The sequence below is a fragment of the Gaeumannomyces tritici genome (assembly GCF_000145635.1).
Source record: "Gaeumannomyces tritici R3-111a-1 unplaced genomic scaffold supercont2.3, whole genome shotgun sequence".
Classification (NCBI taxonomy): domain Eukaryota; kingdom Fungi; phylum Ascomycota; class Sordariomycetes; order Magnaporthales; family Magnaporthaceae; genus Gaeumannomyces; species Gaeumannomyces tritici.
Window position 1 is genome coordinate 6,323,717 of NW_008804547.1, and position 27,217 is coordinate 6,350,933.

Consider the following 27,217-nt stretch of genomic DNA (forward strand, 5'->3'; position numbering starts at 1 on the left):
TAGTCCTCCCACCGTGATGCCAATTCCTGAATACATGCAAAGAACACCCTCCGCTGCTCCTCCAGGCTGGGCTTGATGCTTTCGCCATTACTATCTGGCCGAGGGAAGCCCTCTGTCAAAGCGCACGAGCCGGCGACGCCTGGCCGAGCTGACGGAAGGGTCGCTAAAAAGCGCCGACACAGGCGCCGGTCTTTTTGGGCTTCGCGCCCTTCCATGCCGAACGGGTCGGCCCTACCACCGCGAAGTGGTTCCTGGATGTTGACTTCATGCCGGAGGAATTGCAATCGCGACTAAAAAAAAGGGGGCGCGCGCCATGACTGGAGGAGCCGCCGCCACCGAAGTCGCACTCGCCGTGTAAGCCAAGGTTCGGCCGGAGAAAAGGCCCGACATCCAATCTGTCATGCTGGGGCTCGATCTTGATCTTGATCAAGCCCAGTCGCGCCTGATTTGTCGATAGCAATCTACTTGGGCAGTGGCGCCTTCTCGTCAAGAGGCGTCGGCGTAGTCGAGGGTCGAGAACACGAAAGCCCTGCCAGTTGCGCATCCCACAACCACTCGAGTGGCGGCGAGGCGCCATGGTTGGCCCGCCTCTGGTGCAAAGTTGAAGCTATCCGGAGCCGTGCTTGCTACCAGAGTCATAGGAATGTAAGCTTCGCTCCTGGTGAATTGGAATATTCATGGCCTCGGAGTATAGGTATTCGATCATGGCAGACCCCGGCACCACGATAGACGGAAACTTGACTTCACGCCAATTTAATCACCTCGGACAACTTTTGTCGGATCCGGCCCAACACAGACTTCACATCGCCGTCGTATCTGGAGCTGAGGGCAGGCTAGCAATCATGGCTTGCATGGATAGGCGGAAAGGGGCCGAGGACGGAAGCAGGCGAGAGGGGAAGGCGAGGTGGCGAGGTCTAGACTGGAACGTCGCTGGCACCTTGTTTTCTCTTGGGATCTGAAGAATGTTTCCTGTAGCTGTTCTACCCTACAAGGCCGCCACGAGCAGCCCGACAGCCGACGACTGGGCGCTCATCGACGTCCCGACGAACGGCCCCGCCCAGCGCAGCCCGTAGTTGCTGTCGCCGTCGCGGCCGGGCCCCGACGCGACTTGCGCGTTCTTACGCAAAAAGTCGCGGTACGGGTTCCCGTCCAGCGCTCTGTCCAGCTCGGCCAGGTTGCGGGCGAAGATGCCCTTGAAGGAGGACTGGTCAGCGTTGCAGAAGTCGCCGCGGTCCACCTCGCACGACTCCTTGAGCACGCCGTCGCCGCGCATCAGCTCGGGGCTCCGCATGACGGCGTCGGCCACGGCCCGCGCGGGCTCGAGGTAGGCCCCGTCGCCCGACGCGCGGCTCAGCTCGACCAGCGCCCCAATGACGGCGCCCTGGTTGTACGTCCATGTCATCTGGCCGTTGTTCCTGCAGGCCGCGTCGATGCCGTCGTTGACGAGCCCGTCGGCGTTGATCATGCCCGAGCGCCGGAACCACTCCCAGCCCTCGGTCGCGCGCTGCAGGTACTGCGGGTCGGACGGGTCGCGCACGGCGAGCGACGCCGCCAGCTTGACGTAGAGGGCGTTGCTGATGGCGTTCTTGTACGGCTCGCGCCCGGGCGCCAGCTCCTGTATCACGCCGCCGCCGCAGGCCGACGCGTCCCAGTGGCCGCCCAGGTACTCAAAGTCCAGCACGGCGATGTCGAGGTACTGCAGCTCGCCCGTGACGTCGTACATGCGCGTCAGGGCCAGCGCCCACCAGGCCGTGTCGTCGGTCGAGGCGGCGCGGAACAGGCCCGCGCCCTGCGGCCACGACGGCAGCACGCCCTTGTTGCGGTCGATGGTGTTGCGGGCCAGGGCCAGGTACTCGCGGCTGCCCGTCGCGTCCATGTAGTCGAGCACGCTGTGCAGCGCGTTGCCCGTCAGCCACCACGGGTCCGACGGCGACCAGAGGCCCTGGGCTTCGTTGTAGTAGCCGCCGTTGAGCCGGTCGATGGCCGACTTGGGCGTCTCCCGCGCGATGGCGCCCGTGTCGCCGCGCGCCGGATGCTGCTGCCGCTGCTGCGCGGCCGGCGCGGCGGCTGCCAGGCCAGCCAGATCCGCCCACGCGGTCAAGAGGAGTTTAGCGAAGATGATTTGCCGCATTGCAGTGGTGAAGAAAGCGAGTGAATGTTCCAAGGAGGTGGCGGCCTGCCAAGACCTCCCGCATGACCTCTGCGTGATGGACCATCTTTGGGCGCGCTTATAGCCGGACAGAACAGGGCGTCACCACTCCGGGCGTCCGGCGGCATTGAAAATCTTGTCGCCCTGTCGGCGGGAAATTCCGACTTGATGGCTGGCGGACAGCCCGAAAGACAAGGCGTCCATCCTGCATATGCCCGTGGAAATCCTATTTTCCGGACGATGATCCTTGTGTGCAAGTTCTAGCTTCAGCGTCACAGCGCCTCTCTTCCCGCCTGCGCAGAGCCTCTGGTCGTCCAATCATTTTGGTCTGACGGCAGCCTTCTGGCTCGGGCCTTTGCGATTAGTCTTTCCACATTTCCGGTCAGCTTCGGCTCCCACGACTGGGAAGAAAATGCTTGCTAGTACTTGCTGCCTGTCAGATTTTGGCGTCATGGTACCTTTGGCGTCATGTATCTTCCTCACACGCAGGTGGACTGTTGACACTTACGCGTATAATTTGTCAGTGGATAGTATCAATGACGCGGCACGCAAACCTCTACCTCAAACGAGGATAATCTCTTGGTGTGGCGTAGGCGTTGCCACTGCGGTGCTCTCGTCGTGGCCCGTGATTTGGTACGCAACACCGAGGCGTCTGTAGCAGGGAAGCTCGAGGCATTGACCCTGAAGCTCGGGTGGTCTCTCTACTAGCTCTACAGCCAGCGATATGCCTACCTTGCCTTTCGTGCGCCCACGAAGTGTCGAGGGGCTGTTCAGCGGGACGTGCCCAATGTGGAGCAGCTCGCATGCCATGGGGGCTGAGTCCGGGTCATCGAAAATTATAAAGCCACGTGAGCCGAGGATAGAGTGGCACTCGGATTTCTCCACGGAAAAGCCGTATCTGTAACCGCCTTTGTGATTGAGCATTTGGAACTCGGAAAGTGCTGAAGCAAACTGGGAGCGGGTAGCCTTGGTCATGGATGAAGAGAAGATCAAGGCAGATCGGTGGTGGCTGTCGTCATGCCCGAATTTGAGAATTCGGATGTCCTTTGTCCCCAAGTGACTGGAGGTCGGACGGTGGGGGATGGCATCAGGCTTGATAGGCCCTTCCCAATGGGCCCAGCTCCAGCTTGAGGCTACCGAGAGAAGCAAGAGTGCGTTAGGAAATGCAAAGTGTCCAGTGAGTGCTTATGAGGAGGCGAGTAAAGGATCCTATGAGATCAGACTTACCGCGTTCCAGGGAACTAACGCCTTTCGGAGCCTGAAGCCTTTGTTCGAGATTGTTTGCTATCCACAGCAGGGATTGCGGGAACGTATCCACAAAGAGCCCTGCCACGTAACCGTGCCCGTAAACCTGCTCAGCCTCTCGAGCGATGGAGGTGAGGGCCGGAAGCCGATCTGACGGATAGCTGATGCCCGAACGGGTGTAGGATTCCAGGAAAACACGCCAGGTGCGCTTAAGATGTTTAAGCCCTTTCCAGCGGTTGTCTCGGTCTTTAATGCCTCTCCCCATCATAGACTCGAGCCAGGGGAAGTTCTGGCCTGCCATGAACGTTTGGCACTGCCAGTAGACCTGACTGTTGGCAAAGTACACAATCCTGCGAGAGAAGAAGCGTTCTTGGAACACCCAGGCTCGGCTTTCCCATCGACTGTTTTGAAGATCGGCATAAAGATTTGACTTGCGTGTGTCGACTCCTGTGTGCATGCCGCCATGACGCCTGTGAAAAGGAATGGCAAACATGTCTCCTAGGTATCGGCCAGAGAATACGCAGGGGACGCGGGCCTCGAACGGAGACGAAACAACCTTGTTCGCAACAATTTTGGGCCTTTGGGCGTAGCACCCCTCCTCACCGCTGGATGCCGAGGCCGCGGCGATTGTCAAGGTTGCGCTGGCATATATCGAGCCCATAATGAGAATATGTCGTTTCCAATCATTCTTGTCGTCCTGGACTATGCACAAGGCATCAACCCATAGGTATTTCTGACCAACGCGGCGCGTAACATCGATGGCTTGCTGGATAGAAAGACATAGTTTGTCCACTGGGATTCGCTGGAGGAGAGACTGATAGTTGGAACTTGTTGTGCTCAGAAATTTGGTGTCTCCCCAACAGTAGCTCAATGCGCAAAAAGGTTCTTGGAGACTCCGCGACTCCACTAAACGAACGTTGCTCCCATCTGGGGAGATCTCTATCAGCCGTATCGGCGCCTGATAGTTCTTTTTCTTGCATGCTTCATGGTTTGATGTGCATACATCCAACCAGGATCTTATTGCGCGCATGGTCTCTTCGGAGTCTGGGGCGGCCGGAGCGCGGTTTGGGACAACATGAGATATCTCGTCTTCTGTTCTCTTTCATTCAAGTTACTCAAACTTTCCAACTGTATCTGCAGCAAGAGATATCAAAGCAGTAGCGGGTTTGAAAATACCTGGATCGGGGTTTCGGAGATACAGACTCATAATGCCAGCCAGGAGAAATTCTGGCCGGCTGGGGTCAGACGGAAGCTCTACTAGGATTTCGATGGCGAAGCCTGGGTTCCTCGAGTTACAAGTAGATGCCCGGCGCCAGGCTTCATCTCCAAACCAAGTAAAGCCGTCTCCGTTAACGCCACGCAGCCGAAGAAGAACTCTGCTGTTGTGTGGAAAGCTCGAGTAAAGCCCCATGAGACGTTTGGGTGGAAAGTCCAGCAGAGGTCGAAGACCGGACTCTCTGAAGTCTTTTATGGCCTGGTCCATGACACGACACAGGTCGCATGTCTGATAGTTCTTGGAAATGCCACCAAGTCCGTGGGTTAAAAGTGTCCCGCCGTGGTTGCTTCTGGAATCGAGCTGGCGCAGGTGTTCCATGTCTATTTGCGCACATGTCGGACAAAGCCGGTCGCCCAGGGCGTTGCCTTGGGGCCAAGGAGGGGGCTGTGAAGGTGCGTGTGGCTCAATGGTACGTGTGGCGCGGATTGGCAAGATACCGTAGCTGCCGTACGCCGCTGAGCTGAGGATCGTGCGAGCTTCGTCCATTCTGTTGCTTTGAGTGGTGGAAGAAAGAGGACGTTTGGTGAACTCGGATAGTTGGAGGTTGATTTTTCATGGAAGCACGGCGGGGTCATCAAAACCAGGTGTTGGTTGGTCTAGAGGAGGGGTAGTTTTGCCGACAAGAAGCCGAGATATATTGCCCAATCCCCATATTTCATCTACCGCCCCCGAGCTTGTCTACATCCGGTAAAAAGGGCTTATAAACATCAAAATGACATACACACGAGGAATTCCGCCACTAGGCCTCCCAAGATGGCCGCCGCCAATGAGCCGGTACCCCTGGAAAACCACGCCCAGCAGCTGGCCGCGCTGTCCAGGTCCACGGCAGCCACCATCCAGCCCACCGACGCCAGCGATCCCCGCCACGCTCACCACCCCGTAAGCCGGCCCCATCCCCCCCATCCCCCCAGCCGTCCGACCGCCGCCAGCGTGACGGCCATGCAGCCGACCAGAGCCCATAGCTGCGCGCGTGTGTGGCCGGCCAGCAGCACCGCCATGCTCTTGACCCTGATCACGCGGTCGCCTGCTAGGTCCAGGCGCGCGTAGGCGGTGTCGTAGACCATGACCCACAGCGCCGACGGGTCCCGCCACGGTGCGCCCGCGGCCCCCGCGGCCGCGGCGCCAACTACGACGGCCCACGACACCGTGAGCCCCAGCACCACCTGCGCCAGGTTGCGTGTGCCGCTTGGCCAAGGGGTACTAGGCCAGCCGGGCCGGTTCCGTGTGCGCGCGATCTGGCGGTCGACGAGGTCGTTCCACGTGTGGGTGGCGTTGCTGTAGAACAGGGAGCCGCCGAGCAGGACGGCGGCGGCGCGGGCGGCGGCGCAGGCGTCGGGCGGCAGGCCGTGCTCGTGGTGCTGGCTAATGGCGCCGTGGAGGTCGAAGAGGCGCGGGATGTAGATCAGGAAGACGCCGGCGGCTGGCGGGTTGCCATGGGATAGCTGGATGTATGGGAGCTAGGCGGCTGGGACGTAGTCACCCCACCCGCCTGGAGCATTCTTTCCGCCGTGATAGTGCTGGGGGACATCAGGGTGCGGTGGCTCTGGCTTGGCGCCAGCGTGCTCGGCCATTTGGGCTGCTGCTGTCGACGACTTGCTTGACTCCCAATGGGGTAGACGAACACAGATTTAGGAGAAGGAGATGCTGCGAAATCAGTGGATTCATACACAAAGCAGCAATGGACCAGCGGTTCCGAAGCGGCCTGAGGGGGTCGCTTTATGATTGTGGTTGAAACACTTTAATTTGTCAACGTCGGCCCTTTTCGGGCGGATTCCAGGAATCCGGCATCCTCAAACCTAGGCTCTTGCCAGAACGGTATGATATGAGGCCTCATTTCCATGAATGTGTATGTCAAACTACAGTGTCTGCATCTGCAGTGCTAACCTAGTGTAACCAGCCAGTCTTGAGTTGCAATCCTTCCAACAGTTTCAAATCCCACTAATCATGCTCTCAAACATCTGCCAGAGAAAGTCCGACTGCGGCCATGTCTCTCCCTCAACCGTGAGCCGGGGCTGCGCGAGGCTACAGCAGCTCAACTCTGGCCCCCCAAGCTTTCGCCATCTCGTCCACGAACCACTCATATGCCTGCTGGTCCTGCCCTCGCAGAAACTCATCGGTCGTGGTCTCGTGCCTTTGGGATAGGAGGCCGTCCGACTCGCCAATCTCAAAGTAGGGAAATATGGGCAGGCTCGGGTTGGTGGCCAGCCTTGTCATCACGGCCGCGTTCCGCCTTTGGATCGGCCATCTGCTGCTCATCCAGTAGCTGTGGTCGTCGCTTATTTTCCACCTGACGGGCTTCAAGGTGAAGTCGGCAAGGCCGATCTGCGCGAGCGAGTTGAAGAACTGGGCCCACGAGATCTGGTGGCCGGTGTTGTGCTGCCTATTCCAGTCCCCTCTGGCCTCGAGGATTGTGAGCGACACTCGGCCCAATGCGGTCACGAAGGCCAGCAGTTGGCGTGTGATGAAGACGTTGGCGAGCTCGATCTTGGCAAGACGTGGCATGTGTGATGGTTCCCATAGCAGCATGTTCTGGTCGGGAAAGTCTTGGGATAAAGCACCAGCCGGCGAGGTACTGTGCGCATGGAACTTGACCGTTGTGACCGACGGCCAGGTCCTCATGATGGTCCTGTTGAGATAGCGCATGAGCCTGAAGTATGGGCGCTGAAAGATGGTGCTGATGTCGTCGTCGTCGTCGCCGTATACGGACATCTCCAGCTTCTCAACCAGGGCGGCGAACCGCTGCCAGTCGTCCGAGGCGAGCACGCGCGACGGGTGCAGCGGGAAGTTGCCGAGCTTGAGAGAGGTGATGGGACTGAGCCCCAAGAGGAGGTCCGTACTGCCCCTCGCCGCCGCTGCTTTGAGGATCGCGTCGACCAGCTCGTTGTTGGCTTGGAGCTGGGGCTTGCCCGCGCTGGTGTCGCGGTACATGTCGTATATGGTCTGGTAGGTCTTGGGGAACTCGAGCGCGAGGCCCTCGAGGTTGGGGAGCGGAAGAGGGACGCCCGTCTCGTCTTGGCCGCTCAGTAGGGCCACGCAGCTTGCCGGGATCGCGGGCGGTGGGATCGTGGGCGGAGTGACGTAGTGTTGGCCGTCGATCTCGTCGACGTACACGGTCAGCTTGCGCACCTGGCTGCCGTACCTCGCGGCCACCAGCAGGGCCGAGTCCGAGGCGGCCCGACTGCTCCAGGTGAGCGAGAGGGACTTGAAGATCTTGGCCTCGTCGATGCCGAGGCACCGCAGGCGGCGATCTGTGCTGCTAAGCCGGATCTGGTCGGCAAGTGAAAGTTTCTTGTACACTTTTATGAGCAGCCCGTTCGGAAGCTTGTAGAAAGTAGGTGCCATGGCGGCAGTAAGGCTCAGTAAGGCAGATTGGGGCTAGGTTGGCGAGGGTGGCTTTTAAGGCGTAGGATAAAGTAGCAAACGAAGATTTAACTGCAAAAACAACGAATTTTTATTGTGTTGATAGTTAATTTTCTGGTGTGCTCGCATGGTAGTGTAGCGAATCCGCTCCTGGCAGCTTGCTGGGGTAACCACTGGCAGAACTGGTGGCTCCTTCCATGCTATACCGATTTTTAACAGCAACCTATGCCTGGCACCAAAGCCAAACATTGCCCCATTTACAAGCGGATTTAAAAAGGCGAATCCAGTTTAACAGAGCATCCTACGCCCGTAACGTCCACAGTTCTTATCAAAAAGCACATCATATCCATCACAGCCAGATGCAAGATATCATTACGAGCACCCACGAGTTGTCCTCGCACGCAAACCGCATCCCAGCCCTCGGCGTCTGCCACACACCCCAACCCAGACGTGCCGCGCGAACAAAGAAGATGATTCCGCTTTGAGCCCTCCCCATCTGGAACAAACGAGTCTTGTATGTCCGCAGCTGCGACAGCAGGCGGCTGAACTCGGTCTTGGGTCCTCTGATGACTATGGGCTTGGCTTTGCGGAACGCGGCGTCCGTCACAGCGAGCACACCCATGTCCCTTTGGCGAGGAGGACGGGTATACTACCATCTACTGATCTCGTGGCAAGTGGATGTTCCCGAAGGACGAGGCTACGAGCCCTCTGGTTAGCTCATCCTTCCCCTGCAAACGATCATCTGTGGCACTTGGAGGATATTTCACGATGTTTATAAACAGACGTACTGACCGATCTACCTATACACGAATATTAGAGACCATGAGGCCGAGAAATGAAGTCCACAAAACGCCCAAGACAATGCCAAGCCGAGTTCCTGCCAACGGGAATGCCCTCCTCGTCCTTCCGTCTAAGTCAATGCACACCCTGTCGACGCACCCCCCTTGTTGACGCACTTTGTAAGGATCCGATCAACACCAAACTTACTACATTTAACTGCAAATTTCTACCTCTATTCAAGCAACCTCGATGCAAAATAAAGCTAATTCCTGATTAAAATTTTCCGGGCTTTTAAACGCTGCATCCATTTCCTTTTCAATTGCACCCTTCGTCTTTGCAACGCGCCGGATATCCACAAAGGTTTCGTTGGGATTTGTAGCTACCCTTTTCCTTTTGCAAGGCCGCTATGCTTCCAATTGGGCTTCCAATTGCTTAATTTTTTAATGGGCGGTAGCCAAATCGTATTTGCGGGTGCTGTAGCTTTTTTAAAGCTTTTTAAAAAAAAACCGGGTTGTAAGGCTTGCAGGTATCCGGGCTTGTATAAAGCTAATTTAAATGGCTAACTTTTTTAATCGTTTAGGGGTTTCCTAAAGTATTTGAAATGCTTGGAAAAGGATTGTTAAACGTTATTTGGCCTTGTTATCTTTTGCAGCTTGTTAAATTTCGGATTGTTGGTTGTTTAGGCTAAAATTGTTAAAGACAAAGCGGTTTATAAAGGGTTTAGCTATATTGCGAGGCCAAAGGCTGAACGCCCGCTACCCCGCCTTTATATTAAAGGCAATAAAAGCTTTTAATCGTGCGTAAGCATAAGCCGTTAAAAATTAACGTTTTCTTACCATTGTTAAGCAGGTAAATAAAGCTTGGAAGCCGATTTTTTGGCGGTAAGCCTGTTTAAAAGGGCTAAAAATTGATAGGTCGAAAGGCTGCAGTACGTGCGAAGTATGGGCGGGCAAATATAAAAAAAAAACGTTGTTCCGTAAGCAAAAAAATATAAATTTTTTGGTAACGTGCGATCCGTGCCCATTTAAAATTAAGAAACGGGCTTTAAAGGTAAGGGGTTGGGTGCGTGGGAAAAATACCTTTTGCAGCCATTCCAAGCCCGTAAAATCCGTGGTTTAGCCGTTATTTGTAGCAATAAATTCCTAGCTTTGGAAAATGTTACGGTACGCGTCGGGGCACCTGGGGAGGAACTTAAGGCCGCACTTTTAGCGCGCCAACGTTACGCTTACAAAACCGCAACAGAACGCCAAGAACGCTTTGCCCAAATAGCTTCCTTTTCGTGCAATAACAAAGCCTTTTTTATAACAATAAAGTATAAGCCGTAGCAATTTATTGCACTTTAAATTTTCGGAACCTAATATTAACATGTTCCGTTTTTTTTTTGCCAATAACTTTGTAAAACGGTAATATACCTTTTTGCTTACGATTAACCAACGTCGATACTTACCCCAAATCCTGCCGTATAATTTCGGAAAAATACTTTTACTTTTCCGATTTAGCTTTTTTAACCAAGCAACCCGCTAGCGAATTACCGCCGCGGTTATATTATGCCCACCGTACCTAACGCCCCCGAAACGGGCTTTTCGGGCCCAACAATAACAATTTTACAAAACGCCGTTTTTTTATTCCTAACTTTGCATTTTATACGCAAAGCAATTTAAAACGACCCTAGCAATTACGCCGCTTTATATTTCGCTTTGCATTTAAAACGTTTTAATAAAGCCCAAACCTAATTTAAACATATTTTTCGGGTTATAAAAACCCGTTTTCGAGCCATTAACGAATTGCTAGCGATATACCGCCAAAATGCCGATATCGTTTACGCTATAATTTCGAATTAAAAAATAACAATTTGCAAATTTCGAATTTAAATCCAGCAGTTATTTAGCCAAACCATGCTTATATTAGTTACAAATACGCCTTTTTTAGCGCAACCTTTTGGGGCCGCCGCGTTATCGCCAGCAATCCGCCCCCAAACGGTTACTTTCGAAATTTTCAAAAGCACAAAGGTAAACCAAATTTAGCGATAAAAGCATTATACTAATTGGCGCTTTTTGCTTAAGGTATAAATAAAATTATACCGGGCCGCCTTTCCAACGTTATTAAAACGCGTTCTTTTTTTATTTTAGCATTTGGGCAATAACGCTTTTGCTTTTATAAAAATAAAAATTAACCAAATTGTTACGGCCGGCAATAACGTTTTCCAATGGCCCGTTGGCTAGCGTAATTACCCAAACGTTATTAAAACGCTGGATTAAATTTACATTATTACCAATATATTAGCAAAAGCTAATCGGAATTTCGAATTATTTGCCCAAAGCAATTCCTTTTTCGGCAATTTTATCGGCAACTTTATTAAGTTTAGCAATATGTACAATTTGCTTAATAACTTACAAATACTGGCTTTTAAATAAAAAATAAACCGTTTATTGCATAAAACCATTACGTTAATTATGGAACGCTTAAAACCCGATAACTTTAAAGGGTAAATAAATTTATTCCGGAACCTAACCAATAATATCGCTAACAACATTTTCCGGGGCAAGCAAAACGCTAACGCTTATCCTTTAGCACGCTATCCCAACGCTAACGATGCGCCGGAACCGGCTTAGCATTTAAACGCTATAAATTTTAATAAAATTACGATAAAGCCCCAACCCCCTTTTACTAACGCCCGAAAAGAATATAAGCGCATTAATAACTTGTGCTTTTATTACGGCGGGGCGGGGCATTAAACAACCGCTTGCACAAAAAAAAAAAAGCCAAAAAAATAAGCTTTAGGTACAATCGCTTTTAAAGCCATTGGCATTTTGCCGACAATTTCCCAAAAAAAATAAAAGTGTATTTACATTTAATAAAACCCAATTTTACTTTTTTATTTTACAGCAAATTCCTTGCCGAAAGAACGTTACTAACCCGGTACCGTACCCTTTTAAATACCGGATGTTCCCCATAAGCATTTATCGACAATACCTTTGCGCATAACCATAACTTGCTACGTTTTGCCTTGCCCAAGCCCATTTTTTTAAAATTAGCTAATGGCAAAGTTACGGGTTATTTTCGCAAATGCGTTAAAATGCGCCACCGCATTGCTTGCCAAACAAAAACGCTTACCATATACATTTAGCCATTGGGAACGGAAAGCCTTAACATTATATTAAGGCTTTTTTGGCTACGCTATTATAACCTTTACATTAATTAAATAGCGGGTTTAATAATTATACATAATATTACGTTATTAAAATTAAACCCGAACGCTAGCAACCCATTACGCAATCGCTTAAAAAACGATAACAACAAATTCGATCCCGCAAATATACGCATGCTTAACGCTCCCAACTTTATATTATTTTGCAAATAAAAAGGCGTGCAATTTAAACGAATAACCATAGCGGAATTTTACGCTAAAACTTGCCCCAAACTTTTAATACCCCCAGTAAGCGCTAACCAATTCGTTAACGATACGCTAATGGAAATCCTTCGCTTTATTTTAACTTTGTTCGATAAAATCCTTTGGAATATGCTGGAATTACGCTTAACCGCATTTTAGGATTGGGTCGAAAAAGCATTACACTTTTAGCGCATTTCCAACGATAATATTTAAAAATACTTGGATAGCAAACCCCCCGTTACGATAAAAGAAATTTTACAGCGCTTTTTTTACGAATTCCGCAATTTAACGTTATGCTTTTTTCCCCAAAACGCCGACAAATTGCTACCGTACCGCCTTTCCAATTACAAAATCGAGCTATTTCCAAGCAAAACGCCTTTTTACCATTATAACAAACTTATATTCCAAAAGGAGCTTTAAATTGTTAGGAAATATTTAAACGAATATTTGGCGAAAGGCTTTATACGCGATAATATATCGCTAGCGGTTGCCCCGGTTTTTTTAGCAAAAAAGCCCGGGGGGGGAATTCGCGTTTGTATTAATTACCGGGGTTTAAATAACGTTACCGTAAAAAACAGGTATTTTATCCTTTTAATTAAAAAAATATTAAACGCCTTTTCGAAAGCCAAGTACTTTACCAAATTAAACATTATTGCGGCGTTTAACCGCTTACGAATCGCTTTAAAAAACGAATGGAAAATAGCGTTTATTACCAGGTTCGGCCTTTTCGAATGCTTGGTAACGAATTTCGGCATAATAAGCGCCCCCAATTCCTTTTAGTATTATATTAACCGTACTTTGTTAAATGCATTAAACCGTTACGTTATAGCATACTTTAATAACGTTTTTATTTATAGCAAAACGCAAGCGAAATACCGGCGCCACGTTTGCGTAATGGTTTAAAAATTCGCCGATGCGGGCTTTACCATTAACATTTGGAAATGCAAATTTTTAATACAGGAAACCAAATATTTCGGCTTAATTATTTTAATTACGGGAATCCGTATAAATAAAAAAAGGTTAAAGCAATCCGTTAATAAAAATAGCTTATAATTTTAAAAAAATTCCGCCGTTTTATAAACTTTGCCAATTTTTATCGCCGGTTTATTAAAAGTTTTTCCGCTATCGCTAAACCTTTTTATTTATTAATAAGCAAGCAATTATGGGTGCGCCAATGGCTTGCCGAAACAACGGCAATTTTTTACCAGTTTAAAACCGCTTTTTTTTCGGACATTGTATTTGCATATTACAACCCAACCTTTAAAACAATCGTAAAAGCGAACGCTTCCAATTAAGCTACGGGCGGGGTGCTATCCCAAATAAATGCGTTTAAAGTACGCCGGCCCGTTGCTTTTTTTTTAACCAAATATTTACTAACTAAATGCAATTACGAAATTTACAACAAAAAATTGTTTGCAATTGTACGCGCTTTTAAAAAATGGAAACCAAAGCTTTAAAAAACCGAAACGTTAGTAAAAATTTAAACAAATTACAAAAACTTATAGTTTTTCGTTACCACCAAACTGTTTAACCAACGGCAAATACGTTAATCCGAATTTTTTAGCAACTTTAAATTCCAAATCGTATACAAGCCAAAAAAAACAACCATTGTGCCAAACGCCTTTTCCTAACCCTTTAGCGTTAAGCCAACGCTTTATAACATTGTTGCAAACGAACGCGTTGTTAATAAGCACAGGATTTTTTTCCTTTTAAAACGGTGGGCAAGCAAAACGCCGGCGCAATTTTAATGTTTTTTTTTATACTAGCTAAATATTTCCGAATTTATTAACGCGCTTATTAACAAAAGTTATTCCGCGTTTAAGCTTTGTTAAAACCTATTACAATGCTTTGCTAACCCGAATATCCGTTATTTCCCAACGTTTTTGCGCAAAACGTTTAAGGTTGCTAAAGCTAATTGCCAAGCAATTTAAAAGCGCATTTACGTTAAAAAAAGGCTATTTATCCCCCCAAACAATGCTTTTCGATTGCAAATATTGCATAAAATGCATAGCTTATTACTTAACGGCTACGCAAAAAAAAGCAAAACATACAATTTGTTGCGAAAATTATATTTTTGGCCAAAACTTTTTCGAAACGTTAGCGTTTTTGTCCGGGGCTGCCATTTTTGCAAAATGGTTAAAAAAGGGAAATATTTTTCTAGCAAGCTATTTTAGCCGCTGCTAATTCCGTTTAAACCATAAGCAAATTTGTTAATAAATTTTGTTAGCCCGTTGCCGCTATGTAAACGCCGGGGTATTATTTACACCAATATTTTGGTAATAATAAATAAATTAACAAAAATAAAGCATTACATTCCAATGGATACTATCGATACGGGCAGCTTAACAAACGTTTATTTATCGGTAATGTACCGTTAATACGGCACCCCCAAAACCATCGTATCCGATAAAAGGCCCCAATTTGTATTTAACTTTTAGCGGGAACTGTAGCAACGTTTAAGCATTATTTTAAAAAAGTTGTTAGCGTTTTACCCGAAGTCCAACGGGCAAACGGAAATTTTAAACGCGTACATGGAATAATATTTTCGTAGCTTTTGCTTTTATTATTAAAACAATTGGGTTAATTGGTTTTTATTGGGAAAATTCGCTAGCAACAATTAAATATTGGAAATAACGGAAATTTTACCGTTTTTTGCTAATTACGGGTAAAACCTTTTTATGGGATTTAAATTAGCTTTCTTTCCGAATACTAACGATACGCCGGCAAAGCAATAAAAAATTTACAATGCGTTTACGATAACCGATAAAATTTAAATAATTTTCGATTATGTTAAAGCAATAGCAACCGTAGCTTAAAAACGGTACGAAAAAGCGGTTAACCGTTACCAAACCAACCCAAGCACGTTCGTTACAAAAAATCAAATTTAAGTAAATACAAAAAATATAATATTTTCGAAGCCAACCCCCAAATTAAACGATAAATAAATTAGCCCGTTTTTTATTACTAAAGTTTATAAACGAGCTTTAACCGTTAAATTCCCGCCCCAATACCGTTTGTTCCCCGTTTTCCACATTTTATTAATTTAGCGGAACCATTTGGAATTGCCGGGATAAAACGCCATTAATAAAGGATATAACCAGCAAATTATTGGCGTTTTTTTAACGAAAAAGGAAAATACTAACAATAGCAACAAAAAATGGTTTTTCGATAAAATTTTCGATTTTAAAAAAACGCGGGAAAGCTTTTAGTACAAAATTAAATAGCCCGTACTTTACGCCCCGATTTGGGAACCTTATTGCAATTTTAAAAAAGCAAACAACCGCATCCGGAATTTTTACCGTTTGCACCCAAACAAATTTGGATTATTAAATTAATAGCACGAACCAAAAGCGGTATAACTTGTATAAAAAATAACGGGCCCGGCGTTCCGTTAGCGTTAAAAGCAATAAATACCAAAACGCAAAGGCCGCCCGAAAAAAGTTTAATTGCTACCAACATAATCCTTTATCGGAATTTTAGTTTAAAAATAACGTGCCGCACGCCGGCAATACGCAAGCGGTAAGTTAAAGTTAACGCGGAAAAATAGCGCTATAGCGCTAAATTATTACCGCGCGCTAAAGCGCGCAAAAAATAAATATACGCCCGGAAATACCCAAACGCTGCGCTAGCTAAACTTTAAAACCAAGCCAAAAAAAAAACGACCAAACGCCGCGCTTAAGCATTATTATTTTTAAATTTTAAAAATTTATTTTTCGAAAACGATAACGAATTGTTAACGGTTTATTCGCCGCTACCCGCTTTTATTACAACGATTTTTTTTATTTTGCTTTTCGAAAATAATAATAATAATAAATTGCTAGCGGTTTGCCCGCCGCTACCCGCTTTTAAAAATAACAACGAAAAGGAAAAATTACTTTTTTTTCGATATATTTACCAATCCTTTTCGGGGAAAAAAAAATAACCGGAAATTTATGCTAAGCAAAAAACATTATTTTAGGAAATTGGTCGAAATAACCCCTCGTTATAAGCAAAAAATTTTAGCGCGTTACCAAATATGCGGTATTATTCCAATCGTTTCCGTTTTTAGCAATAGCTACAAGCTATATGGTATATACAATTTCGTAATATTTTTTAAACATAAGCTTTTTTAACGGCATGCCAAATTGTATATTTTGGATTGCTAAAAAAAAGCCGTACCTTTGCCCGGTCCTTTTAAGCCGGGAAACGAAAAAAATGGTAGCAAAGCTAAGTGCTAGCTAACGAAATGGCAATAACGCGCCGTTGGTGCGCTAAAACAGCAAAAGGGGCGGGTTAAAACCAACGTTAAAATTTTGTAAAAAAAAAAATAAAAGCAAAACGTAAAAACGCTAGCGAAACGTTTATTTAGCGCCGGTTTTAAAAGCTATTTATGCAATAAAAGCGCCGTTTAACGGCGTTAACGGCTTTAAAATTACGCATAAAATGGGTGCATATACGCATAGCACGCGCGTAAATATCCGCTGACAAAATGTATACGTTTTCGGCGACGCTGGCAGGATCCAAAAGGATTGGCGTTTCGTTATCGATACGAAAAAAGCTTTTGTAAGCGGCGGCTAAGCGCTTAAAATTGCAAAGGTTTTTTTTTATGTAAAGGAACAATTACAAACCGGAACGTTAATAATGCGCCGGCAAACCTTAATTAATAAAACGCACTTTGTTACAATTATTTTTCCGATTTTAATATTAATAATATTAAACGTTTGGATAAAATTGCAATTTGTTATCGTTGCGTTAAAATTTTAAATTTGGGCTTACGTAATAAAATTTTTAAATAAAATGCACCAAGCCCGGAATGTTATTTTTGTACTAATTAATTAGCGTGCAAAGCGTTAAAAAGCAAGTAACGGCGCGAAACGAATAGCGCGTTACCGTGCCGGCGCGGATTTTGCGGGCGTTTATATTATTAATTGGTATAACGGAAAAAAACGAAAAAAAACGAAATAACGATAAAAATACAAAGCAACGATAACGTTAAACCAGCGAATTAAAAAATCGTAATGGTAAAAATGGTAATGGTAATTAAAAGAAAAAATTAAACGAACGTAACGCAAAGCGGGGGAAAAATTAAAAAAACGGCGAAAAAAACGCTAATGCAACGCGGAAATTCCGTTTTAGGAAAGCGGTAAGCAAAGCATTGCAAGCCCGTGCGCAAAAAAACAAAAAAGCGCCTTAAGCAAACGAAGCTATGCATGCAACGCCATACCGGCGTAAGGCATTACGTTAGCGCAATTAAAACAATTGCGATTTTGTAGTAAGGTATTGTTACGGTACGCGTCGGGGTATTTGGGGAAAAACCTAAGGCCGCACTTTTAGCGCGCCAACGTTACGCTTACAAAACCGCGATAAAACGCCAAAGACGCTTTGCCCAAATAGCTTCCTCTTCGTGCAACAACAAAGCCTTTTCTATGACAATAAGGTGTGAGCCGTGGCAGAAAAGGTTTAAATTTGCAAAAAACCATTGTTTTTGCACGCTTTTTCCCTTAAAAATAATAAAGGGAAGCAGCGATACCCCCGTAACCGAAATGCATTCGATAAACGAAGTTTACGTGCAAAACCCAGGCTTTTTACGTTGTAAAGGCCGGGTGCTAGCAAGGCTTAAAACAAGCCCGTTACCGGTTTTACCTTCCTGCAAGCCTTTTTCGTTGGCGTTGTACGTATTTTCCGGCTTGATCCGGGCCATTTCCGGTATTTGCAAGCGTTGCTACCATTCCGTTATCGTTGCAATTGTAGCTTTTTAAACGCGTGCGTTTTTTATGCGCTTTGATTTTTCGATTTGGATTTCCGGATATCGGCTTAAAAAAGCACGAATCCAATGCTTCCCGAAAGGTTGGGAATTACCCTTAAGCCGGAATATTTCCTTTGCAAAAAACCGGATTTCCGCATGCGTTAGTAAGCAGCTTAGGGAATCCTGTAATAAAATCCAATTAACCAAGCGTTTTTTTTGCTTAAGGGGTATCCGTTAATATCCTTTTTGTAATTGTCGGATAGGTAGGGCGCCTTTTATACGTTTCCTAAGGGTAGCTTTTGGGATTCCATAAAGCTGGGCAGCCCTTCGGATCCCGCCCCTTGTGCGCACCGCAGCAAAGGCTCGCTCGACGTCTTCTTTTGTATATTGCTTTTCCGGCATTTGGGCATTAGAATGCAGAAAAAAATAAGGAAAACGGACTAGAATTGATAGAAATATGAGGGCGGGAGTACTTTAGAAGATTCCATGTTGTGGGCCTACAAAGTGCGTCGACAGGGGGGGGTGCGTCGACAGGGTGTGCATTGACTTATACCAGCGACGTCATGCCAGAACCGATACAAAACAAAACTCCATCAAGCCACCCCTCGAAAAGCCCCGCCGACTTGCTCATAACATTCAAGTATCCAACATAGAAAAGAGAAGAAAAGAAAACATTCTACAAGGCACTAGCGCCCCATATCGCGCACGCCCGGGCGGGTCTCCCTCAGCTCAGCCCGGTGCAGAGCTTGCTCTTGCGGCACACGGCCTTTGTCAGCGTCTGCACGCTCCCGCTGCTGAGCAGCTCCAGCACCTGCATGTTAGCCTCGAACTCGCGCGTGATGAAGTTGCGGATCTCGATGGCGACGAGCGAGTCGAGCGGGTAGTGGCTCAGGCTGCGCGTCACGTCGATGTCCTCGGCCTCCATCATGAGCACCGCCGAGATCTTGTCCACGAGGCCGCGGCACACGGCGTCCTCGGCCTCGGCCAGCGTCGACGCCGCCTTGACCGCGGCCCCCGGCGACAGCGCCGCCGCGGACGCGGACGCGTCGCCCCCGCCGCCGGCCTCCCTCTCGGCCTCCTCGGCCGTCGCGAGGAGCGTCTTGAACTTGGCGTCCGAGTGCCAGAAGGGTTTGCCGGGTGCGGGGGGGATGCGCATGCCCGTGATGACGTGCCCTCCGCAGGCGGCCGTGGTGCGGCCGTCGACGCACGCGCCGATGAGAGCAAGCACCTCGGCCTCGGAGATTGTGCTATCGGCACCGAGGTTCTTTGCGACCTCGGCGGCGCGCTCCGGGTCGCCATCGGCGAGGTGGCCGGCGTCCGAGACGGCTGTAAGATCCAGCGATGCGGCCGGGAGGCCGAGGGACAGGCGGTGCTGGACGAGGGCGTTGAGGAATGTGTTTGCCGCCGCGTAGGCTGCCTGCCCGCGGTTGCCAACGGCGCCGGCGGCCGACGAGATGGCGATGAAGAAATCGAGGGGCGATGAGGACGCCTGAAGCGCGTGGTGGAAGTTCCAGGCACCCCGAACCTTGGACTCGATCACTGTGGTATAGTCCTCATATGCCATCTTCTCGAAGAGCACGTCGCGAAGAACCATGGCGCCGTGGACAATGCCCCGGACGGGCGGGAGACCATCGAGACCGGTTGCGAAAAGCTCGTCAACGCTGGCCTTGTCGGCGACATCACACCGGCGTACCACGACGTTTGCGCCGTTAACGCTCGCCGAGTCGATCAATTCTTTGACCTTGCCCGTCGCAGAGCCGCTGCGGGAGAGCAGGACGACGTTGCCAGCACCCTTCTCGGCCATCCACTTGGCCATGCTGCGGCCGAGGCCACCTGTGCCACCGATGAGCAGGTACGTACCGTCAGATCGGAGCAGGTTCTTGGTAGTCTTGGATGGGGTAGCCTGGTGAGAGTATATCACTTGTTAGAAACCGACGCGACTTGAAACAGGAAATGCAGGCGCGTGTTGTTGAGATTGACTTACCATGACCATGTCCTGAGACTTGGGCGCAACAACAACCTTGCCAGCGATCTTGCCGCTTTGCACAGACTTGAAAGCATCTTGCACTTCTGAGATGGGGAAGACAGCACCGGCCTCAATGGCGCGGAGCTTGCCCTCGGCCAAAAGCCTTGCGATGTCACGGATGAGTCTCTGCATGATAGCAGGGCGTTCGGCAGCAAGGCTGAGCATGTCGACGCTGGCAAAGGAGGCGTTGCTGGATCGGCCATCGCTGCCGAGGTCCAGGCGCGAGGAGGCGGAGGCGGTGTCCACCAGGCACCCGAACCGATCGAGGCACGACCAGGTCTCCCTGACGGCCCCCCCGTCGGTGGACTGGTTGAGCACAACGTCGACGCCACGACCTCCCGTGGCGGCGCGGATGGCGGGGCCAAAGGCGACTCCACGACTGTGGAAGATGTGGCTCTCGGAAATACCGTAGCACTCCATGAGCAACGTCTTCTCGGCCGCGGTGGCAACGGTGGCGTAAATGCCCTCGACGGACCTCATGATGTTTGTGGCGAGGCAGAGAGCTGCCTGTCCCACTGGAGTGGAAGCGCAGTGAATGAGGAGAGTCTGGCCGGGCTCGAGGCGAGCCTGTCCAACAAGGGCGTGATGTGCTGTGGAGTAGGCCAACGGGAGAGCCGCGGCCTCGGAGAAGGCCATAGTATCGGGGATTGGGAGGGTGTTGGCAGCTGATGCCCGGGTGAGAGTCGCATAAGCGCCCTTCTCGAGAGTCAGGGCTGCGATGCGATCACCCGCCTTGAAAGAAGGCACAGACTGGCCAACGCGGGTGACGACACCTGAAGCCTCAAGACCGGCAGGAGATCCAAGCTTGGCAGTGCGCTGAGCATCGCTCAAATTCACCCCAATAGCCTTCACCTCAAACTCGATCTCTTCATCACCCACTGCGTCCTGTACCGAGTCGTCGTCGACAAAGTAAGGCTTCGCCCCGCAGACCATCTTGATTGGGCGTCCGTTTTGGGTAAACGGCTGGCGCTCGATGATGTTGGGGTTCGTCTGACGATGGACATATGCGTTCGTGTCTCCATCGTCGACAATGCGCGGCGTGAAGAGCTTCCCTGCCCGCTCCTTGAACTCCATCTCCTTGGAGGCGGAAAGGCCGCCAGAAAAGGCAAGCTTGACAACATCGAAGACAGACTTGGCCATCTTTTGCCTAGCCATATCCTCCGACATCTTGGAAGTCGCCGGGTCAAGGTCAAGAGTGGCAAAGGGAAGCAGCGTCTCCGACCGGACCGTCCGGCTGAGGCCGCAGATCATGTTGGAGTTGGGCGAGGTGGACGAGTCGTAGGCGCCACGGACAACCCAGAGCAAGGCCTGGGCAGAGCCCGCCAGAGCGCGGACTGCTTCAAACTGCTGCTCGGTAGGGTCGGCCAGGAACGGACGATCGATCTCGCCCAGCACGATACAGAGCTTCCCCTCGGTGTCCATGTGTCCCAGGGTTCCCATCGCGGGGCACAGGGTGGTGGCACGCTCAATGACGTCGGCGAGGCAGCGGGCCAGGGTGTGCTGGAAAGCGGTGTCGCCATGCACGATGACCACGTCGGCATCTGGCAGAGCACCTTCTTCGGGCCTGGGGACCGCGGGTATGCTGTTGGAATGCGGACCGACGGTTGCGTTGGCACCATTGACAAGGGCGGGCTTCAGGACCTGCTCCCACTCGAGCTTATAACAAAGCTCGCGTGGGGCATTGGCCTCCACCTCGGCCTCGCCATCCATGATGGGCGCGACTTTGAGATCCTGGATCTGGACGAGGAGGTCTTTGCTCTCTGGCGCCGTCGCCATGATGGAGACATTGGTCGGGGATGGCTCGTGTTCGGAATCAGGGAAACGAGCTTCACCGTAGGCGCGGATTATGCTTCCGGTGTCCTTCGTGTGCTTCGTGACTTCACGCGAGATGGTGATCTTGCCGACTGAGGAGGGGAGGTAGACTGTCTCGGCAGTGGAACCAGCACGCCCAGCGCCAAGAATGGGCCAGTACATCTGCATCAACGACTCGAGAACGCTGGGATGCAGGACCGACTCGGTCATGTAGTGGTTGGGCATGTCTTGGGCGATGTCGGCCGTCATCACATTAGCTGAAGAATGCGTCGACGAGGCAGTGCAGCCCTTCAGGCCCTGAAATAAAGGCCCAAAGGTGACTCCAAGCTCCTCCAAGCGCTGATACATCTCGGCTGCGGGGATCTCGGCCACGTTCTCGGATTGCAGGGCAGCGATGGCAGCGCACACTTTGGCTCGAGCCGCTTGCTTCTGCCGCTCGCCATCGACCTCGTTGTTGTCGTCACAGAGGGTCGCAATCTCGCCGGTGCAGTGGTCTGTCCAGCCGTTGCCCTGGGTCCAGGACGAGATGCGGAAGGTCTTCCAGCCAATCTGGCCCTGCTGCTTGTCGTGGTGCGACCGCATGGAGATGGTCATCTCAACGTCGCCCTCGGCAAGCGCCAGCGGCTTCGAAACAGCCACATCGCGCAATTCAAAGTGGTCGAACGGTGAGTCTTTGCCCTTAGCAAGCTGGGCCGCAGCCTCGAGCGCCATGGCAACGAAACCGGAAAAGGGGAAGATGGTGAGGGACTGCACGCGGTGGTGGCGCAGCCATGGCAGGTCGTCTAGGTGCACAATGTTGCGCCACACGGGCTCCGCATCGGTCGAGTAGATGGCCTCGACGCCAATGAGGTCGTTGCGCCCAAACTTGCGGTGCTTGTGCATCTGGGTCATGCGAGACTCGTGCCAGAACTTGGACGAGTGGTTCCAGACATACCTCGGGAGGTCGGTGAGGAGCGTCGGCTGCCTGGTGCTGCCCTGACTGGCAGCGCCAAGTGATCCAGCAGGGAAGTTGACGGCGTTCATATTCAAGAAGGCTCCCTTCATGAAGAGCCCGCCCGCTAGATCGAGGGCCGTGTCGACGGCACCCTTCTTGCGGAGAAGGACCGCAGAGTATGGTGTCTTGGGCCGGCCTACGGCGGCAAGGATCTGCTTGATGGGACCCTGAAGGGCCGAGTGAGGACCAATCTCCACGAGGGCATTGATGCCTCCTTGCTCGGCCTTCTGCTCAAGCATGCCGGAAAGAGCCTCAGAAAACCGCACAGGGCAGGTCAGGTTGTCGACCCAGTAGCTGGAAGTGCACCTGTAGCCCTCGGCGCGGGTGCCGTACAGGGAGGAATGGAACTGCACGTCGGTGTTCCGCGGCTTGGTCAAGTGGTCGATGGAGTCGCGGTATTCGTCAGCCACGAGGTTCATGTGGTGCGAATGATAGGCAACATCAACCTGCAGGCGACGGCGGAACATCTCGGGCTGTTCCTCCTCTATGACGCGCTCTAGGTCGCCAAGGACCGCAGCATCGCCAGATATCGTCAAGCTTGACGGGCTGTTGTAGCACGCGATGCGGACTTCTTGCTGCTTGCGCTTGACCGCGTCAATCATGGGCTGCAGGTTGCTCTCGGAACCCCCAACTGCCATCATGCCTCCAGCGAGATCAGCATGGCGCTTCCTAAGCACGGGAATCAGACGACCGCGGTGGTATGCGATGGCGACAGCCGAGTCGAAAGTGATGATGCCAGCCGCATACGCCGCGCATATTTCGCCACTCGAGTGGCCAGCAACGGCCACGGGGGTGATTCCCCAAGAGAGAAGGAGATCAGTGATAGCCAGTTGAACAGCTGTGCAGGCCGGTTGGCTGATGTGTGCCTCATTGACTTTGGAGGTCTTTTCGTCCCGGTTGAGCTCTTCAACGAGCGACCAGGTAGCACCCAAATCCTTCAGCCGGGCGTCAGCGCGATCGAGCGCGGCCGTGTACACAGGGTATTGGCCATACAGCTCGCGACCCATGCCGTACCATTGTGCCCCCTGGCCGGTGTAGACGAAACCCAGCCTCAGCGGCTCTGGCTGGGTCTTTGCCGGCATGACCTTTCCGGCGTTCAGGGTGTCAACTAGCTCAAACGAGGTCGCGACGGGGAGCGCCAGTCTCCATTGCAGGTGTGATCGTCTTTGACCGAGGGTGTATGCCACGTTCTTCATGAGATCGGCCTGGAAGACTTCTGGACGCTGCTCGAGATAGATGACCAACTTCTTCATCACACCAGCGAGTGACTCCTTGTCGTTGGCCGTCAGAACGACAAGCTTCTTGCCGCCAGACTTGGGCTTCTGTTGTGCCTGCGGCTGGGGCTGCGTCGTCGTGACCGGCTCGGGGGTGTAAGGTGCCTTGGCAAGGACGACGTGGGCGTTGGTGCCACCAAAGCCGAAATTGTTGACACTGATGTACTTCTTCCCCTTGGGCCATGGACGCTGGGTCTTTGCGACGGACATGTGCCACTCCTTCCAGGGAATTTTGCTGTTGGGCTTCTTGAAATCGTGATTCGGCAGAATGAACCCCCGCTCAAGCATCATGGCGGCCTTGATGACGCCAGCCAGACCGGATGCTGCTTCGAGATGTCCAATGTTGGACTTCACTGAGCCGATGTAGAGAGGGTCCCGTGCAGATCTCCCTTGGCCTAGGGCGTTGTGAAGGGCTGTCGCCTCGATGGGGTCGCCAACTCTGGTGCCAGTTCCATGTGCCTCCACATATCCACAGTCCAGAGGGTCTAGGCCGAAATTGCTGTAGACCTGATTGATGAGCTTCTCTATAGTTGGGGAAATATGTTAGTAAGGCGAGGGGCAGCCAGAACGATGGGTGACGTAGACTGATGCAGAGGGTATCACAGAGGTGGCCAGAACGTACCTTGAGCTTCCCCGTTCGGCATTGTTATGCCTGGTGTCTTGCCATCCTGATTGATGCCGCTGCCCATGATCACAGCACGAATCGAATCGTTGTCCCTGATAGCTTGGTCCAGCGGCTTCAAGAGGATGACACCGCAACCTTCACCACGACCGAACCCACTACCACGCTCGTCGAACGCGATGGAGCGACCAGAGTCCGATAATAATCTGAAGTAGGAGAGGAATATGCAGTTAGTCCAAGACCCAACTCGCCCTGATGCTCCACAGCCAGCTGGGTACAATTCTGGATGATGATGAGGACATACCTGCAGGTCGAGAATGACACGAAGAACTCGGGCAGCATGTTCAGGTGGCAGCTGCCAACGATGGCCTGTGATGACTCGCCTGTCCTCAAACTCTGGCATGCGAGATGCAGGGCCACTAGACTTGCCGAACAGGCGGTGTCGGCTGTGAAGCTGGGGCCGCGCAGATCGAAAAAATGGGATAGTCTGTTAGACTGCATGGCGTGGGCGCATCCGGTCGCCTGGTGCATGGGGATGGTATCACTATCGCGGAAGAGGTGGCTCTCGTACTCGGCAAAGCTGCCACCAACGAACACGCCCACGTCCTTGCCGATTATCGAATGCTTGGGCACGCCGGCGTTTTCTAGTGCCTCGAACGTGCACTCGAGCAGAAGGCGCTGTTGCGGGTCCATTGATATGGCTTCCTTTTCGGTGAGGCCGAAAAACGGCGCGTCAAAGGCGGCGAGGTCGACATCGAGGAAGTTGCCGCCCTCGGCGTGATACGCGCCAGTCTTCCCAGGGTTGGGGTGGTAGAACAGGTCGTGGTTGAAGCGCTCCTTGGGCACCTTGGTGAAGCCACTACGCGCTCGAGAGCAGAGCTCCCAGAACTCGGCGGGGGTCGCAACACTGCCGGGCATGCGGCAGGCCATGCCGACAATGGCGATGGGTGTCTGATTCCGGGTGGCGGTGCCCATGTCGCCGAAGTGATCGCTCATGTGACCGTTGGCTCCCATGTCGGCGGCCGAGTCTGTCTCCGAGTTGGCAACGCTGGGCATGGTGAAGGCGGTGCTGGTGGTCGGAGATGTGCCCGACGAGGAAAAGTTGAACATGAGCGGCGCCATGGTTTCAGCTCCGGAGCCGATCCCCAGTACTTCGCGTGAAGCACAAGGAGAAGAGAGGATCTTGCAGCGCGCCTGGCGTGTCGGTATGGAATGGTGAGGACAAGAGGGATACTCGCGCTGTCGCCGTGCAGAAGAAGACCAGTTATGTGGATGTGGTCCTGGCAACCTTGGCCGGTCCGTCAAATCAAGGCGGGCCGCTCTAGTCGAGCGTCCTGAAATGGTGTGATATTAGATTAGAGGGGATATCGAGGGCGATAATGATAATCCTCCTGAAAGGAGCAGCAACGAAGGTTTCCTCCAGAAGCCCTGGCGGAGGGTGAACCGAAACACTCGAGCCAATAGCGATGGCGTCTAGCGTGTTCTAATAGGACCCCTGGGCTGATAGGGAATGAGAGGATTGGGTTGGTGACTCGGCAGGCCAGTTTGAAGGGTAAAGACTCGAGCTAAATGTGGATATGGAGACGAACCTGCCGGCCGGCAGTTTGTGAGAGAACTACGCGTCCTGGACGGTTGACATAAGCGCCCAGCCACCGAGGCTGTATGTCGCGCACCTCACTCAGCTTGGCAGGCGACCTGCCCGGTCTGTGGACTCCGAGCCGTTCCTGTCACGGAGTTCTGGCACGTTGACGGAGACACGAGTCGCCAAGGGGAGCGGAGTAAGGCCTGGGGGGCGCAGCCGTAAAACAGGCTCACCACCTGTCCTTGTTTCGGTCGGGCGAGCAAGGCGGAACACAGGAGTCGATGTCAAAGCCCGATGACCGCAGGAGCTCCGCCTGAACCATTACGTCTGGCCAGGCGGGCTGGGGATCCAGCACGCCGCGGGGGAATCGGAGTAGCATGTGTGCCCCTGCTGTCGCCATCCTCGGTACGCGTCGAGGGGGGGTATGCGCTGTGTCGACATTGTGAAGCAGCAGCGTGGTTCTCTCAGACCAAAGCGTGTGAGATAACATGTAACCAACGATGTTTAGTGTTTTAGCGTTGGTAACGGCGAAAGCGCCTGTGCCACGGCAAGTGGCCTTGTTCTGCGCTACCCAATCTCTCACGTCCCGCGTTGTCCAGAATGGGGTCGCCCGTGGTGGTGCACATGTCTCAAGGGGTGAGCACGGTGAGCGTGCGTTGGAGGTTGTTATGTCAGCCCGGTTGCTGCCGCTGGTGCCGCCTCAATCCCTGTGCTGCTCTCCCGCGTTTCCTGGAGGATTGCAGGGGGTGCCTGGGGTGAGGTGGGGCTGCCCCGCCTCAGGCGATGACCTTCCGGGAAGGAGCGTGCGGCCAGGGATCTTGATAGACGGACGACAACCTGTCGACTCCTGTCGGGCTTGGCAAACCTAACACAGCGGCACTTTCGGCCTTGCAGCGGCCCGCATGAGAACGAAGGATTTAATATCATTAGGGCTGTGGCGCTAACGTGACCTCGCCGTCGGAAGCCGTCAATGGGACGGAA

At 51.5% G+C, this 27,217-nt stretch overlaps 6 protein-coding genes across 6 annotated transcripts; all 6 read right to left on the reverse strand.

The window, feature by feature from the left end:
• Positions 1–163: 163 nt before the first annotated feature.
• GGTG_07233 (hypothetical protein) lies at positions 164–577 on the reverse strand (the record flags this gene model as incomplete). The annotated part of the gene is made up of 1 exon (XM_009225057.1): positions 164–577. The coding sequence occupies one exon, from the start codon at positions 575–577 to the stop codon at positions 164–166; it is 414 nt and encodes a 137-aa protein (XP_009223321.1).
• A 408-nt stretch (positions 578–985) lies between these two features.
• GGTG_07234 (hypothetical protein) lies at positions 986–2,131 on the reverse strand (the record flags this gene model as incomplete). The annotated part of the gene is made up of 1 exon (XM_009225058.1): positions 986–2,131. The coding sequence occupies one exon, from the start codon at positions 2,129–2,131 to the stop codon at positions 986–988; it is 1,146 nt and encodes a 381-aa protein (XP_009223322.1).
• A 579-nt stretch (positions 2,132–2,710) lies between these two features.
• On the reverse strand, positions 2,711–5,156 carry GGTG_07235 (hypothetical protein; the record flags this gene model as incomplete). Its single annotated transcript, XM_009225059.1, has 3 exons — positions 2,711–3,282; positions 3,377–4,486; positions 4,571–5,156. The coding sequence occupies 3 exons, from the start codon at positions 5,154–5,156 to the stop codon at positions 2,711–2,713; spliced, it is 2,268 nt and encodes a 755-aa protein (XP_009223323.1).
• A 383-nt stretch (positions 5,157–5,539) lies between these two features.
• GGTG_07236 (hypothetical protein) lies at positions 5,540–6,241 on the reverse strand (the record flags this gene model as incomplete). Its single annotated transcript, XM_009225060.1, has 2 exons — positions 5,540–6,112; positions 6,197–6,241. The coding sequence occupies 2 exons, from the start codon at positions 6,239–6,241 to the stop codon at positions 5,540–5,542; spliced, it is 618 nt and encodes a 205-aa protein (XP_009223324.1).
• A 451-nt stretch (positions 6,242–6,692) lies between these two features.
• GGTG_07237 (hypothetical protein) lies at positions 6,693–8,012 on the reverse strand (the record flags this gene model as incomplete). Its single annotated transcript, XM_009225061.1, has 1 exon — positions 6,693–8,012. The coding sequence occupies one exon, from the start codon at positions 8,010–8,012 to the stop codon at positions 6,693–6,695; it is 1,320 nt and encodes a 439-aa protein (XP_009223325.1).
• A 10,479-nt stretch (positions 8,013–18,491) lies between these two features.
• On the reverse strand, positions 18,492–25,776 carry GGTG_07238 (hypothetical protein; the record flags this gene model as incomplete). The annotated part of the gene is made up of 5 exons (XM_009225062.1): positions 18,492–19,829; positions 19,911–21,505; positions 21,551–24,556; positions 24,655–24,860; positions 24,959–25,776. The coding sequence occupies 5 exons, from the start codon at positions 25,774–25,776 to the stop codon at positions 18,651–18,653; spliced, it is 6,804 nt and encodes a 2,267-aa protein (XP_009223326.1). The 3' UTR covers positions 18,492–18,650.
• Between the last annotated feature and the right edge of the window lie 1,441 nt (positions 25,777–27,217).